Source organism: Salmo salar, chromosome 16 (genome assembly GCF_965601325.2).
Source record: "Salmo salar chromosome 16, fSalSal1, whole genome shotgun sequence".
Lineage (NCBI taxonomy): Eukaryota > Metazoa > Chordata > Actinopteri > Salmoniformes > Salmonidae > Salmo > Salmo salar.
In genome coordinates, this window is record NC_138306.1 from 24,848,225 (window position 1) to 24,865,545 (window position 17,321).

General features: G+C 42.0%; 1 protein-coding gene across 1 annotated transcript in view; it reads right to left on the reverse strand.

Moving 5' to 3' along the window:
- LOC106573509 (SH3 and multiple ankyrin repeat domains protein 3) overlaps window positions 1–14,236 on the reverse strand; it is a 169,781-nt gene extending 155,545 nt beyond the window's left edge. The window contains exons 1-4 of the mRNA XM_082963248.1: window positions 14,134–14,236; window positions 2,683–2,834; window positions 2,145–2,312; window positions 801–917 (exon numbers count right to left, since the gene is read on the reverse strand). Coding sequence (XP_082819374.1) covers window positions 801–917; window positions 2,145–2,312; window positions 2,683–2,834; window positions 14,134–14,224 — 528 coding nt within the window. The 5' untranslated portion in view covers window positions 14,225–14,236. The remainder of the gene's footprint in view (window positions 1–800; window positions 918–2,144; window positions 2,313–2,682; window positions 2,835–14,133) is intronic.
- Between the last annotated feature and the right edge of the window lie 3,085 nt (window positions 14,237–17,321).

The following is a 17,321-nucleotide window of genomic DNA, read 5'->3' on the forward strand; positions in this document are numbered from 1 at the left end:
TTCTAGAGCCTTGGAAACAGGTCATTGCACATGAGTATAGTCAGCAGAGAAGGTTTCACTCCAACACACACACACCCGTACCATGCTGTTCACTTAGTGGTTAAAAGTACAGCAGGATTCTGGCACAGAATCTACACACTGTCACACAGTTTTACATCACAGTGTGTGTGTGTGTGTGTGTACAGTTCACAGACAGAAATCTTTACAAAAACACTTTTATACAAAGCCATATTCAGTAGACATGGCCCATATAGGAAACAAACCCACAACTGTAGTACTCTGCGCTCAGCACCTGAGCCATGGCTTTTCAATTAGTCACTTACAGCTCAGTCCCCAAACTCAATGTTTCATTGGATCCTATCAATCTCATCTCTAAATCGCTTGCTACTATCAATATGACTCTTAGATTGTTTCCATTCAATCTGACAGTCTGTCCACTCAGCGGCCTCCTAGCACCAATACACTGCCTGAATTGACCAGGTAATTTTAAATGTAACCTTTATTTAACTAGGCAAGTCAGTTAAGAACAAATGTTTATTTACAACAATGTTCTACAAGGGAGCAGTGGGTTAACTGCCTTGTTCAGGGGCAGAACAACAGATTTTTACCTTATCAGCTCAGGGATTTGATCCAACAACCTTTCGGTTACTGGTCCAACACTCTAACCGCTAGGCTACCTGCCACCCCAAAGTGTAAGCAACATTAGAAAAGTGAAAGCAACATTAGAAAAGACAGCTTTAACACACACACTTCTTACTCACCACTACTTATCTGACAACACCCACCATACAGTGTCTTACCTGGTTGTAGAGGGCACAGACGTGCAGGGCGGTGTTTCCAGAGGCGTTCTGGGCGGCCATGTCAGCTCCGTAAAACAGCAGGTGCTCCAAGTGCTGAACGTGACCATGACGACACGCCTTTATGGGGAGACAAACAAGATGGCCGCCTTAGAGCCACATGGATGCCAGTTTGGGTTATTAAGATATTTTGGGTGATTGTGGTATCATAAATTGTGCGATATTGGAGACAACCCATTTCTCTTCTCTGTTCTCTTCTCGATTTCTCTCTCCCACACAGGCACTATATTAATTGTTCCCTTTCTCTTTTGTTTTGTCTTATCTGTGTGTTACAGCAGCACACATTGTAATTGTTATTATCACTCTTCATTTGTGTTTCCTATTATTCATACACAGGCAGACAGGCAGACAGGCAGACAGACAGACAGACAGACAGACAGACAGACAGACAGACAGACAGACAGACAGACAGACAGACAGACAGACAGACAGACAGACAGACAGACAGACAGACAGACAGACAGACAGACACGTACACACACAATACATACTAATGGCATGGAGGACAGAGGGAAGGTAACATATAGAGTATATAGTAGTATAGTAATGGAGAGCTCTGGAAAGCTGGCCTGTAGGCCCAGATTTAGTGTCAGCTTCCTCTCCCCCCAATTCAAAATGGGTAAGAGTTCCTTTCTCAAATACATACTCTTTCTCTCACACTCCATTGTCATCTCTCTCTTTCATTTTCTTACCAACAGCCTGTCCGTTTAGCCTGATTATACTGTAGGTCTCCAAGCCTGCAGACTAACCCTGCATTGAATTGTGTGGTGACGGCACCATGCTACCCCAGAAACAGAGGCTGGTGGTGGGGGAGAACAAGGCAGGAGGGTGGGGTAACCATGGAGGTCCCCAAACATGCTGGTGTGAAGAGGAGAGAAGAGAGAGCAGTGGGAACAATGGAACACTGTGGACACAGTACTGTTGACAGTTCTTGTGTTACAGTCCTTTAAGGTTTATATAATGACAGGGTCTGCAGGGTTTTATCAAGCCTTGTAGTGCTACTCCCGTTCCCTCCATATAAAACCTTATGAAGTCTACAGTGCTTTTGTGCCCCATCAAATTAGGAAATTAATATTGTACGTCTCCCTCTTTGCTCATCTCCTACATTTTCTTCCTCATAAAACCATCGGAAAGGTTTCCTCACAATTTCACAGTCTCAATCTACAGTAGTGTCCATGTCTGGGAAGAGCAGTCGCACTCTGTATGTGTGTGTGCGTGCACACGTCTGTATCCGCATGTGTGTGTGCGGGTGTGTGTGTGTACGTGTGTGTATGCGTGTGTGTTTACCTGGTGTATCTCCTGCCAGCCGTTCTCGTCCACACAGCCCACCTGAGCATGGTCGTGGAGCAGTAGTTCACAGCAGTAGGGATCTCCTCCTACCATAGAGCTGTGATAGAGCGGACTTAACCCTCGGCTGTCCTTATAGTCAGGAGACGCACCCAGGTCCAGCAACGTCTGGCAGAGTGTGAGACAGAAAAGAGGAGCGAGAGAAAGTGAGAGAAAAGAGGCGAGAGAGAAAGAGAGAGAGAGCTAGGCAACTCACACACATCCAATGCACACACACACAGAAACAAGCCCAACAGGACCTATTAAAACCCATGTATGAAAACACTATGTTTCCTTTGTGCCATCTACATTTTCGATCATCGGCTGCCGCACTCATGTAGATCAAGAAGAGGGTCATGGTCCATCAAGATGATGGGCTTCTCTCCGCTACAGCTATAGCTCTCAAGATGAGAACAATTATATGAGTCATATCAGAGCCATTCAGTGATGACACATCCATTCACTGAGTACATGCCCATGCGCGTCTGTCGGTACTCACTATGAGAGCTGTATGGTTCTTGGTGCGGACAGCCTTGTGCAGGGCAGTGATGCCGTCTTGGGTCCTGAAGTCCAGGTGAGCTCCTCCACTCTTCAGCACCTTGATGAGCTCTGCACAGCCCTCCAGCTGAGATGCCATGGTCAGAGGACATTCTACAGCACACAGGGGGAGAGAGGAACCCTGTTTAATATGCAACAGGACAGCTTTCCAGTGTACATTGTGGATGGTACTGAGACAGAAGCATGTGTTCTGCATTAGGATTGACTTTCAAATGTAGTATGGTAGAGGAATGCAGTGGAGTGTAAATTGACATACATTGACCCTCCCACCCTATGGAGGGCCTCAGATTAGATTCGATTAGATTGGAATCATGTTTTTAATCTCATCATGTCCCATTAATCTCATGATATCTCATTCTCATTAGTAAATGCTGTCCTTCTCATACCAGTTGATGAATAAATGTCTGTCTGGTGCTTTCCTCTATCCTTCAAATTAAGTCCCTGAAGATCCAATATCACATGAAACTATCAGACTGACACTTTAGTACATGTCTTAATCCCAGTATCCATACTGGCAATCATTATATTATGGCCACCTAATCATCCCTAGCTTCCAACTGATTTCGACAAAGCAACACTATATGTACAAAAATATGTGTACACCCCTTCAAACTAGTGGATTTGGCTTTTTCAGCCGCACTTGTTGCTGACAGGTGTATAAAATCAAGCACACAGCCATACAATCTCCATAGTCAAACGTTGGCATTAGAATGGCCTTACTGAAGAGCTCAGTGACTTTCAATATGTCACCGACATAGGATGCCACCTTTCCAGCAAGTCAGTTCGTCAAATTTCTGCCCTGCTAGAGCTGCCCCTAAGTGCTTTTATTGTGAAGTAGAAACATCTAGGCGCAACAGTGGCTCAGCAGTGAAGTGGTAGGCCACTCTGGAGCAGTGGAAATGTGTTCTCTGGAGTGATGAATCACGTTTCACCATCTGATGGACAGGAGAACGCTACCTGCCTGAATGCACAGTGCCAACTGTACAGTTTGGTGAAGGAGGAATAATGGTCTGGGGCTGTTTTTCATGGTTTGGGCTAGGCCTCTTATTAGTTTGAGTGAAGAACAATCTTAACGCTACAGCATACAATGACTTTCTAGACGATTCTGTGCTTCCAACTTTGTGGCAACTGTTTGGGGAAGGCCCTTTCCTGCTTCAGTATGAGAATGTCCCCGTGCACAAAGGGAGGTCAATACCGAAATGCTTTGTCGAGATTGTTGTAGAAGAACTTGACTGGCCTGCACAGAGTCCTGACCTCAACCCCAGCGAACACCTTTGGGATGAATTGGTACACCGACTGTGAGCCAGGCCTAATCACCAAATATCAGTGCTCGACCTCACTAGTGCTCTTGTGGCTGAATGGAAGCAAGTCCCTACAGCAATGTTCCAACACATAGTGGAAAGACTTCCCAGAAGAGTGGAGGCTGTTATAGCAGCAAAAGATGGACAAACTCCACATTAATGCCCATGAATTTGGAATGAAATATTTGACGAGCTTGTGTCCACATACTTTTGGCCATGTAGTGCATATGGAATTGTTTTAAGAAGGACATACCAAGGATAATTTTGCTATTTGATTTAGAATTTTAAGACCCTTTGAAGTACAAAAAAAATATAGGAAAAAAGTGATCAAAACATATTTTTGGCCTTATTGCTACAGTATTAGCCCATGCAAACACATTGAATAACAGATTACCTACATGGAACAACAGATAATCCCCCAAAATAAATCAAAAGGAAGTTTGTTATTGTTATATTGTTATTATTTTATTTATTTGAAAAAATTGTATACATGTATTTAAACCCTTATATTTGGCACCGAACAGTCTCCATATAGACTTCCATACATTTTTTTAACTGGTCGCGGGGGACCTTCAGACGAGTCTTGTGTCATGAGGGTGTTCGTGCGAGTCTCATCTTCCGTAGAGGGGTCAAAATAGTTTGTAGACCAAACCGTTCCGACGATACAGACGATTTTGTGAGAAGACAGATTTTCGGGGTGTCTCATGGTCTGACAAACACCGCTCTAGCTCTGTCACCTGTCACCATAGATATGGAAGTGCGACATAGATGGATGTGGTGGATTTTTATGGGGATAAAAAAAAGTTTAATCGATTTTAGCGGGGGTGCGGACATTGACCGCAAGGGGTTAACTTGTAATATAGCAAAAATAAAGAATGACAATGACTATAGAATCCCTATTCTGTGCTTGAGAAATCAATTAGTTGTATACAAATAAATCAAAACATTTGATTAAGAAGGCCTTCCCCTTTAAAATGACTCTGATTAGAGTGATAAAGGAAGAGGGAAAAAAACGATTTCCTTTTCCAGATGAATCCACTCTCATGCTTTTCAAGTGATTCATTTAAGAAGACAAATATCGTGCCTGTGACGGCCTCGTCAGTGAAATTACTTTGTGTGAAAAACATGATGGAGTTGGTATTTATCAAAACCAGACAGTGACAGATAAGAGTGTCCGAGTTAGCAAACAGTCTGTGTGTATGTGTGTGTGTGTGTGTGCGTGTGCGTGTGCATGTGTGTGTGCGTGTGTGTGTGTGTGTTTGATTTGATGATGATGCAACTAAACACAAAGAAGCAATTCATGTCATAATATTTTTGTACATTTAGTTTTCTCTTCATCAAAGACAGTGCATGGGATGAACTGTGGGTTCAGTACAGGGTTTCCCAAACTCGGTCCTCAGGACCCCAAGGGGTGCATGTTTTTATTTTTGCCCTAACACTACACAGCTGAATCAAAAAAGTCTGCTAATCATCAGATTATTGTTAGGGCAAAAACCAAAACGTGCACCCCTTGGGGACCTGAGGACCAAGTTTGGGAAACTCTGGTTTAGTATATTCACAAACACGTGCACACACAGACAACGAAACTAACATTTCAAACAAAATTAACTAAATGATCTTGTAATTGATTTTCCATTGGTTTGCTCTCTCTCTCTCTCTCTCTCTCTCTCTCTCTCTCTCTCTCTCTCTCTCTCTCTCTCTCTCTCTCTCTCTCTCTCTCTCTCTCTCAGTTCAATTCAAGGGGCTTTATTGGCATGGGAAACATATGTTATCATTGCCAAAGCAAGTGAAGTAGATAGTATACAAAAGTGAAATAAATATTAAAAATGAACAGTAAACATTACAGTCACAGAAGTTCCAAAAGAATAAAGACATTACAAATGTTGATTATGCATATATACAGTGTTGTAATGATGTGCAAATGGTTAAAGTATAAAAGGGAAAATAAATAAACATAAATATAGGTTGTATTTACAATTGTGTTTGTTCTTCACTGGTAGCCCTTTTCTTGTGGCAACAGGTCACAGATCTTGCTGCTGTGATGGCACGCTGTGGTATTTCACCCAGTAGATAAGAGAGTTTATCAAAATCTGGTTTGTTTTCAAATTCTTTGTGGATCTGTGTAATCTGAGGGAAATATATGTCTCTAATATGGTCATACATTTGGCAGGAGGTTAGGATGTGCAGCTCAGTTTCCACCTCATTTTGTGGGCAGTGTGCATATAGCCGGGTCTTCTCTTGAGAGCCAGGTCTGCCTACGGCGGCCTTTCTCAATAGCAAGGCTATGCTCTGTACATAGTCAAAGCTTTCCTTAAATTTTGGGTCAGTCACAGTGGTCAGGTATTCTGCCACTGTTTACTCTCTGTTTAGGACCAAATAGCATTCTAGTTTGCTCAGTCTTTTTGTTAATTCTTTCCAATGTGTCAAGTAATTATCTTTTTGTTTTCTCATGACTTGGTTGGGTCTAATTGTGTTGCTGTCCTGGGGCTCTGTGGGGTCTGTTTGTGTTTGTGAATAGAGCCCCAGGACCAGCTTGCTTAGTGTACTCTTCTCCAGGTTCATCTCTTTGTAGGTGATGGCTTTGTTATAGAAGGTTTGGGAATCGCTTCCTTTTAGGTGGTTGTAGAATTTAACGGTTCTTTTCTGGATTTTGATCATTCGTATCAGCCTAATTCTGCTCTGCATGCATTATTTGGTGTTTTACTTTGTACACGGGGGATATTTTGGGATTTTTGGTGTTTGTCCCATGTTGTGAGTTCTTGCTTGGTGAGCAGACCCCAGACCTCACAACCATAAAGGGCGATGAGTTCTACAACTGATTCAAGTATTTTTAGCCAGATCCTAATTGGAATGTCAAATTTTATGTTCCTTTTGATGGCATAGAATGCCCTTCTTGCCTTGTCTCTCAGATCGTTCACAGCTTTGTGGAAGTTACCTGTGGGACTTTTGGTCTTACTGAGATTTACTGTCAGGGCCCAGGTCTGGTGGAATCTGTGCTGAAGATCTAGGTGCTGCTGTTGGCCCTCCTTGGTTGGTGACAGAAGCACCAGATCATCAGCAAACAGTAGACATTTGACTTCACATTCTAGTATGGTGAGGCCAGGTGCTGCCGACTGTTCTAGTGCCCTCGCCAATTCGTTGATATATATGTTGAAAAGGGTGGGGCTTAAGCTGCATCCCTGTCTCACCCCACGGCCCCGTGGGAAGAAATGTGTGTGTTTTTTGCCTATTTTAACTGCACACTTGTTTGTGGACGTGGATTTTATAATGTCGTATGTTTTTCCACAACACCACTATCCATCAATTTGTTTAGCAGACACTCATGCCAAATTGAGTCAAAGGCTTTTTTGAAATCAACAAAGCATGAGAAGACTTTGCCTTTGTTTTGGTTTGTTTATTTGTCAATTAGAGTGTGCAGGGTGAATACGTGGTCGTACAATAATTTGGTAAAAAAAAACATTTCGACAGTTGCTCAGTACATTGTTTTCACTGAGGAAATGTACGAGTCTACTGTTAATGGGGTCAAATTTGTCTTCACTTTTATGGATTGCGGTGATCAGTCCTTGGTTCTAAATATTGGGGAAGATGCCAGAGCTAAGGATGATGTTAAAGAGTTTTAGTATAGACAACTGGAATTTGTTGTCTGTATATTTCATCATGTCATTGAGGAAACCATCAATACCACTGGCCTTTATCGGTTGGAGGGTTTTTATTTTGTCCTGTAGTTCATTCAATGAAATCTCTCTCTCTCTCTCTCTCTCTCTCTCTCTCTCTCTCTCTCTCTCTCTCTCTCTCTCTCTCTCTCTCTCTCTCTCTCTCTCACACCTCACTGGAGGCTCTCAACAAATGGCTGCACAAACATTTGCATAAACATGAGGAGATTAGCATGAAATAATCCAGCTTTACCCAGCATGCATTGGTATGGAGCAGAAAGGGCTAGACGGAAATCGCTCAGCAGGCAGCCAACCAGAATAATCACAGCCGAGCTTGTTATCTACCTCTATCTGTCCGTCTAAGTGTTTACTTCTATCTGTGTATCTGTTTGTATGTTTCTGTGTCAGCCTGCCTGCCTGCCTGCCTGCCTGTATGATTGATTCCATAATATCCGGGGCCTCATTTTTAAATGTTGTGTACTTACAAAATATACCCCAAAACATGCATGCGTCAGTGTTCCCGCAAAATGTGTCATTTATAAAAACTGAAATTGCCATGAGAATTTCCTTCCCTCTCCCAAACTTTAGACCGTGCGTATGCACATTTTCTAGTGAGTGTTGTATTACAAGCAGGCAAGTATGTTTTTGATCAAAAGGTGGATATGATGAAAAGCTTATTCATAAAAACATAATAACAAGATGCAGAGAAGAGCGTAAATCGGCTATAATAATTAATAATTACACATAGTATTTTATTTCCAATTTATTTTCATAACCATTGCAGAATAAATTCCTCATCTTTTTTGGCCATGATGGGTTCATATTCCTGAAGTAGCCATACAACAAATTACCATGTGCATCTCTCATTTAATTGGAACTATAATAGCAAAGTAAATAGATAGGCTATGTATTTCAAGTTTTGCTGTATGCGATCCCATGGGCAGCTCGGTTTTTAGTCTACAGTAGAATTTAACATGAACATCAGTTGATCTTTTACTTTTAGTATGTATGCTACTACTGTATGTAGCCTACTGTAATTTCAATTTTTACATAGTCCAGCATATTTAGGTTGGGGGAAAAGTTGATGCAGAACATTGCTGAATTCAAACATTCTGCTCTTTCAAAAACTGTCACATTCATTTACCAAATACAGAATAAATTACTACAAAAGATTAAAACTTTCTGCCAACACAGTCAATAGGCCGGTAGTTTATGTAAAATATTTGACAATATGGGCAGGCTACAATATTGCTTTGCAATATGCTAGGAGCGCAACATCAAAGCATATTTAGCCTAATCTAGGAGCCTATACCAGCAGCACATAAAACACAAAAATATACTACCATTCAAAAGTTTGGGGCCACTTAGAAATGTCCTTGTTTTCCATGAAAACATACATGAAATGAGTTTCAAAATTAATAGGAAATATAGTCAAGATGTTGAAAAGGTTATAAATAATGATTTTTAATTGAAATAATTGTGTCCTTCAAACTTTGCTTTTGTCAAAGAATCCTCCATTTGCAGCAATTACAGCTTTGCAGACCTTTGGCATTCTAGTTGTTACTTTGTTGAGGTAATCTGAAGAGATTTCACCCCATGCTTCCTGAAGCACCTGCCACAAGTTGGATTGGCTTGATGGGCACTTCTTACGTACCATACGGTCAAGCTTCTCACACAAAAGCTCAAAAGGGTTGAGATCCGGTGACTGTGCTGGCCACTCCATTATAGACAGAATACCAGCTGCCTGCTCCAATTAAGCACCGTCCACAGCGTATGGCATGGCGTTGCAAAATGGAGTGATAGCCTTCCTTCTTCAAGATCCCTTGTACCCTGACCAATCTCCCACTTTACCACCACCAAAGCACCCCCAGACCATCACATTGCCTCCACCATGCTTGACAGATGGCGTCATGCACTCCTCCAGCATCTTTTCATTTTCCTCCGTCTCATTTTTCTGCGTCTCACGAATGTTCTTCTTTGTGATCCGAACACCTCAAACTTAGATTTGTTTGTCCGTAACACTTTTTTCCAATCTTTCTCTGTCCAGTGTCTGTGTTCTTTCGCTCATCTTAATCTTTTCTTTTTATTGGCCAGTCTGAGATATGTCTTTTTCTTTGCAACCCTGCCTAAACAACTTCTTCGCTCGCTTTGAGGACAATACAGCGCCACAGACACGGTCCGCTAACAAAATCTGCGGACTCTTCTTCACTGCAGCCAATGTGAGTAAAACATTTAAACGTGTTACCCCTCGCAAGGCTGCCGGCCCAGATGGCATCCCTAGCCGCGTCCTCAGAGCATGCGCAGACCAGCTGGCTGGTGTGTTTACAGACATATTCAATCAATCCTTATCCCAGTCTGCTGTCCCTACATGCTTCAAGATGGCCACCATTATTCCTGTTCCCAAGAAAGCTAAGGTAACTGAGCTAAATGATTATCGCCCCGTAGCACTCACTTCCGTCATCATGAAGTGCTTTGAGAGACTAGTCAAGGATCATATCACCTCCACCCTACCTGACACCCTAGACCCACTCCAATTTGATTACCACCCCAATAGGTCCACAGACGACTCAATCGCAATCACACTGCTCACTGCCCTAACCCATCTGGACAAAAGGAATACCTATGTAAGAATGCTGTTCATCGACTACAGCTCAGCATTTAACACCATAGTGCCCTCCAAACTCATCATTAAGCTCGAGACCCTTGGTCTCGACCCCGCCCTGTGGAACTGGGTCCTGGACTTTCTGACTGGCCGCCCCCAGCTGGTGAGAATAGGAAACAACATCTCCAACCCGCTGATCCTTCCCTGTGGCTCAGTTGGTAGAGCATGGTGTTTGCAACACCAGAGTTGTGGGTTTGATTCCCACGGGGGGCCAGTATGAAAAAATAAAAAATAAAAATAAAAAAAGAATGTATGCATTCACTACTGTAAGTTGCTCTGGATAAGAGTGTCTGCATAATGACAAAAAATATTTAAAAAAAATGTAAATCCTCAACACTGGGGCGCCACAATGGTGCATTCTCAGCCCTCTCCTGTACTCCCTGTTCACCCATGACTGCGTGGCCATGCACGCCTCCAACTCAATCATCAAGTTTGCAGACGACACTACAGTGGTAGGCTTGATTACCAACGACGAGACGGCCTACAGGGAGGAGGTGAAGGCCATCGGAGTGTGGTGTCAGGAAAACAACTTCACACTCAACGTCAACAAAACAAAGGAGATGATCGTGGACTTCAGGAAACAGCAGAGGGAGCACCCCCCCATCCACATCGACGGGACAGTAGTGGAGAAGGTGGAACGTTTTAAGTTCCTCGGTGTACACATCACGGACAAACTGAAATGGTCCATCCACAGAGTCAGCGTGGTGAAAAAGGCGCAACAGTGCCTCTTCAACCTCAGGAGGCTGAAGAAATTTGGCTTGTCACCAAAAACACTCACAAACTTTTACAGATGCACAATCGAGAGCATCCTGTCAGACTATATCACTGCCTGGTACGACAACTGCTCCGCCCACAACCGCAAGGCTCTCCAGAGGGTAGTGAGGTCTGCACAACGCATCACCGGGGGCAAACTACCTGCCCTCCAAGACACCTACACCACCCGATGTAACAGGAAGGTCAAAAAGATCATCAAGGACAACAACCACCCGAGCCACTGCCTGTTCACCCCGTTATCATCCAGGAAGGCAAAGTCAGTACAGATGCATCAAAGCTGGGACCGAGAGACTGAAAAACAGCTTCTATCTCAAGGCCATCAGACTGTTAAACATTGCCACTTTATATAATGTTTACATACCCTACATTACTCATCTCATATGTATATACTGTACTCTATACCACCTACTGCATTCTGCCTTTGCCGTTCGGCCATCGCTCATCCATATATTTATGTGTTCATATTCTTATTCATTCCTTTACACTTGTGTGTATAAGGTAGTTGTGAAATTGTTAGAATACTTGTTAGATATTACTGCATGGTCAGAACTAGAAGCACAAGCATTTCGCTACACTCGCATTAACATCTGCTAACCATGTGTATGTGACCAATAAAATTTGATTTGATTTGATTTAGAAGGCCAGCATACCAGAGTCACCTTTTCACTGTTGACTTTGAGACTGGTGTTTTGCAGGTACTATTTAATGAAGCTGCCAGTTGAGGACTTGTGAGGTGTCTGTTTCTCAAACTAGACACTCTAATGTACTTGTGCTCTTGCTCAGTTATGCACCGGGGCCTCCCACTCCTCTTTCTATTCTAGTTAGAGCCAGTTTGCGCTATTCTGTGAGGGGAGTAGGACACAGCTTTGTACAATATCTTCAGTTTCTTGGCAATTTCTCGCATGGAATAGCCTTAATTTCTCAGATCAAGAATAGACTGATGAGTTTCAGAAGAAAGTTCTTTGTTTCTGGCTATTATGAGCCTGTAATCGAACCCACAAATGCTCCAGATACTCAACTAGTCTAAAGAAGTCCATCTTTATTGTTTCTTTAATCAGGACAACAGTTTCCATCTGTGCTAACATAATTGCAAAAGGGTTTTCTAATGATCAATTAACCTTTAAAAATGATAAACTTGGATTAGCTAATATAACGTGCCATTGGAACACAGGAGTGATGGTTGCTGATAATGGGCGTCTGTATGCCTATGTAGATATTTCATAAATAATCAGCCGTTTCCAGCTACAATAGTCATTTACACCATTAACAATGTCTACACTGTATTTCTGATCAATTTGATGTTATTTTAATGGACAAAATGTTTGCTTTTCTTTCAAAAACAAGGACATTTCAAAGTGACCCCAAACTTCTGAATGGTAATGTATTTTGATAAACAAAATATTGAGCGACAATTTGTCTTTGCATAGAAGTGTGGGCTGTAGCATTTAGCCTACTTTTATATTGTTTTGAATATAGGCTACAATACATCTTGCAGAACTGCTATAGGCAACATGCATGTTTAGTTTGAAAAAGTCACTGCAAAATATAAATAACATTATTTTTATTTTATTTTTTATTTTATTTCACCTTTATTTAACCAGGTAGGCTAGTTGACAGCAAGTTCTCATTTACAACTGCGACCTGGCTAAGATAAAGCAAAGCAGTTCGACACATACAACAACACAGAGTTACACATGGAATAAACAAACATACAGTCAATAATACAGCAGAAAAAAAGTATATATACAGTGTGTGCAAATGAGGTAAGATACATTTTCTTCCATACTGGTCCCCCGTGTGAATCGAACCCACAACCCTGGCGTTGCAAACACCATGCTCTACCAAGTGAGCCACATGGGACCTAATTACAATATAGCGATTAAACACTGGAGTGATAGATGTGCAGAAGATGAATGTGCAAGTAGAGTAAAATAAATAAATAAATACAGTATGGGGATGAGGTAGTTGGATGGGCTATGTACAGGTGCAATGATCTATGAGCTGCTCTGACAGCTGGTGCTTGAAGTTAGAGAGGGAGATATAAGACTCCAGCTTCAGTGATTTTTGCAGTTCGTTCCAGTCATTGGCAGCAGAGAACTGGAAGGAAAGACGGCCAAAGAGGAATTGGCTTTGGGGGTGACCAGTGAAATATAGCTGCTGGAGCGCGTGCTGCAGGTGGGTGATGCTATGGTGACCAGGGAACTGAGATAAGCCGGGGCTTTACCTAGCAGAGACTTGTAGATGACCTGGAGCCAGTGGGTTTGGTGACGAGTATGAAGCGAGGGCCAGCCAATGAGAGCGTACAGGTCGCAATGGTGGGTAGTATATGGGGCTTTGGTGACAAAACGGATGGCACTGTGATAGACTGCATCCAATTTGTTGAGTAGAGTGTTGGAGGCTATTTTGTAAATGACATCACCGAAGTCAAGGATCGTTAGGATAGTCAGTTTTACGAGGGTATGTTTGGCAGCATGAGTGAAGGATGCTTCGTTGCGAAATAGGAAGCCGATTCTAGATTTAATTTTGGATTGGAGAAGCTTAATATGGGTCTGGAAGGAGAGTTTACAGTCTAACCAGACACCTAGGTCTTTGCAGTTGTTCACATATTCTAAGTCAGAACCGTCCAGAGTAGTGATGCTGGACGGGCGGGCAGGTGCGGGCAGCGATCGGTTGAAGAGCACACCTTTACAAAAAATGTGATCAAATTTTCCATTGCTCTTTCTTTCAGAAACTGATCTAATTCCAATAGTTCCAAATTATAAAGTGTTATTGTCAGCATAAAAGGTTAATGGAGGGCGTTTTCCAGGCAGAGTTATAATGCTCGTTCACGTGCGCACAGGTTTATGACAGGTTTATAACGGGAAACCTGCGTATGTATGGCGTGCACCAAATGTAAATTTATAAAAAAATTACGTGTGTATTCTTTTCAGAAATGGCGCATGGCAGATACTTAGTGTGAAATATACACAACGGTTATAAAGGAGATGCAACAGGCTCCTCACCTCCCGATTCAGGGTCGTGGAAGTTGGGGTCCAGACCTTTCTCCAGGAATTTGGACACCTTCTCAATGTTCCTCTGCTGAACATACTCCATAAACTTCTTCAGGTTCGCCTGGAGACAGACAGAGAGACAGTCCATGTCATTCAACTAGTATCAAAAACATATTTAATTATATTTCATGCAAATCAAATTCAATGAAATATTGAGGAAGTGGCAGAGGTGGAGAGTTTGAGAGAGAGAGTGATAGAGAGAGATAAAGAGAGAGAGGGGCCAGGAGGCAAGATCGATAGTTAGAGAGGAAGAGAAATAGAGTGGATAGGCCAGGATGCATCAGGGAAGGAGGGGAGAGAAAAAAGAGAGGCAGTGAGAGAGAGAGCAAGCAAAAGACAGTTATGGAGATAAAGAGAAAAAATGTAGGGAGAGAGAACTCTGTGATTGGGTGATGTAACACTCATGTGGATAGAGATGTTTAATAATGGAGGTGAGAGATGAAAGCTGAAGCACACTGCCGTGTGTGTGTGTGTCCAAGTGGAAGATTTAGGTGGATACAGTAGTGCATTAGGCACCTTTGGGTAGAAAGCAATATTGCATCTCTACTGTACTTCCAACACAGCTACAAAAAAACACTCCTTCCACCCAAAACAGCATATCGTACAGAGCACTTCTCTTTACAGGATCAGACCATTTTCCCCAGGCCATTTCCTGTAACCAACTAGTTCCTACATATACTGTGCATTGTTAGTAAAGGATTGTTTCTATCCAACAGTTTTCAACCACTAAGCAGCTGATTCTTACTGGATTGTTTTGAGTAAAGGACACTATAAAGACAGCACTCAGGTTTGGGGTCAAGTCCATTTCAATTCAATAAATTCAGTAGATTAACTGAAATCTAAAGGTCCAATACAGCTGTTTTTATGGTAAAAAAAGAAACAAAGATAGCTTCTTAGCAAAGAACAATTTCTCAAGCAATAATTGTTCTAGGCCTGTCTGGGAGTGGTATGAGTGGGGAAGGGGAAAACAGAACATTTGCTGTTATTTCCAGATATGTCACCAGGTAGGCCAAAACTCTATTCCACCAAAACTGTCTGAAATTGCAGGTGGTCTTTTCAAACAGTTCTTGCACTAAAAGGCATTATCATAATTTTCCAAATTTCACAGTACTATTCCAGCCTCATAGTGTGGAAATATAAAACACAGAAAGATCCAGTTTTTGAGTGCACTGGGCCTTTAACATACTGCACAAAATGGAAAACATCTGTAATGTAGATTGGGTGTGTGTACAGCCATTGGTTATTGAGAGAAGAGGAGTTGAGGTCTTTACTCTCAATATTCAGTTGTGTGCTACAATTCCACACCAAAGAGGGAATTTGGGATATCCTTATTCTGTGTCCTTGTTGCAGTGAAGCGTGTCATCCAATACAGATGACTATCTCACTAAGCTGTTTAGAGAGAATAAGGATACATACACATCTGCATCTGCTGTACAAGGCTGGACAGCTCATTCATAAAATAACACCATGCATACACACGCACGTACATTCATGTCTGTTATTGACTGATTTGGTCATGTATTTTTTCTTCGCTTTTAAAGGAAAGATTCACCCATTTTGAATGTTATGTCATTTTTGTGCATCTCTGGGTGATGTTCTATCGATTCCTAGGGTCATTTCATGTTTTCATGTGTATCTGAGGTGTTCACCGTTTAAGCAGAAATACAGCCGGTAGGACGAGTTTTGCAACGTATGACTTTCACACCAACTGCGAAATATCATCCTGCTGCAATCCATCAAATATTTATTCGGAACAAGTTTGATTTATGTGGGGTTTTTGCATGCCTGAATAGGCTGTTGACCAATAGAAAGTGTTCTCTGGGACACGTGTTCTGCCACTGACTGGCCGCGCACTGACACGTGCGTTGCTAGAATGAATGAATCTGTTTCTCTCTACCTGTTTTGTATGTTTGCAATGCCTCAGTGCAGTAATGTAGCCTTTCAATTCATCACCACTTGCCAATGTGATCACACCACGCTCTTGCCATTCAAACTTCCCCGCCAGCTCACTGCCAATGCTGTAGCCTAATTTATATTCAGCAAGCCAGAGCAAGGTCACCTACATCTCTCCTCAAACATGCCTATATTAGTTTTAAAAAATTGCTCGACATGTGACCAAACTATATTGTTATTCCTGAGACTCACATTGTTCTAGGTTAAACCTTCAAGAGCTGTAAAAAGAGGAATAGAGAGGGAAGAGAGAGATCTCAGTGGAGATGCTGGCGAGTGGAGATATACTGCCCCTTCTCATTGAAGCCACAGAAGTTCCACCGAGGTACTGCAGGCATTGTTAGCAGAAAACAGAATCCCCCATTGTCGTGGAATGGAAAAATGGCAATCTTTTTAAAATATATATATATATATATATATATATATATATATATATATATATATATATATTTTTACCTCTATTTAACTAGGCAAGTAAGTTAAGAACAAATTCTTATTTTCAATGACGGCCTAGGAACAGTAGGTTAACTGCCTTGTTCAGGGGCAGAACAACAGATTTGTGGTCAATCTTCGTGTAAATCAACAACCAAAAAATCTAAGACAATTATGGTACCAATAATTGCTTCTATTATACCAGATATACAGTATGTCCTTGAACCAATTATTTTCAAATCGCACACAGAATAAGTTACAAGGATAATTTAGTTGCTAATAGCACCCTGCAGAACCCCAGTTAGCCTGCAATGTCACTTCCTGGAGTAGCTCAAACTGTGAATGTCATGTCAGAGAGGAAAAGGAGAAGTGATACGATTCACTCCGCCCAAAATTTGTCCAGGTGAGATAAGGCCTTTTTTGTATGGAGTTCTATGAGAGCGTGTCGAATTATGTGAGGCTTATTTGATCGAATAGAAGTTTCAAAGGCACTGATATAAGTGGATGCGTAGCATTCCGGCAACTTGAGAAAAATTACTTAGTTGTGCCTGTTGTTCACGTATATCTGCCCTCTCATTGGCAAAAATAGTCCCACCTGATCTCTCCTACCTTCAACCATCCAGAAAATGTACATCCATTGTTAGAGCTGTCACTCTGCTAACTTGTCAATCTAATAAATCATCTTTTTGCAGCGATTACAGCCTCGAGTCTTCTTGGGTATGACACTACAAGCCAGAGGTGTGGACTCAAGTCACATG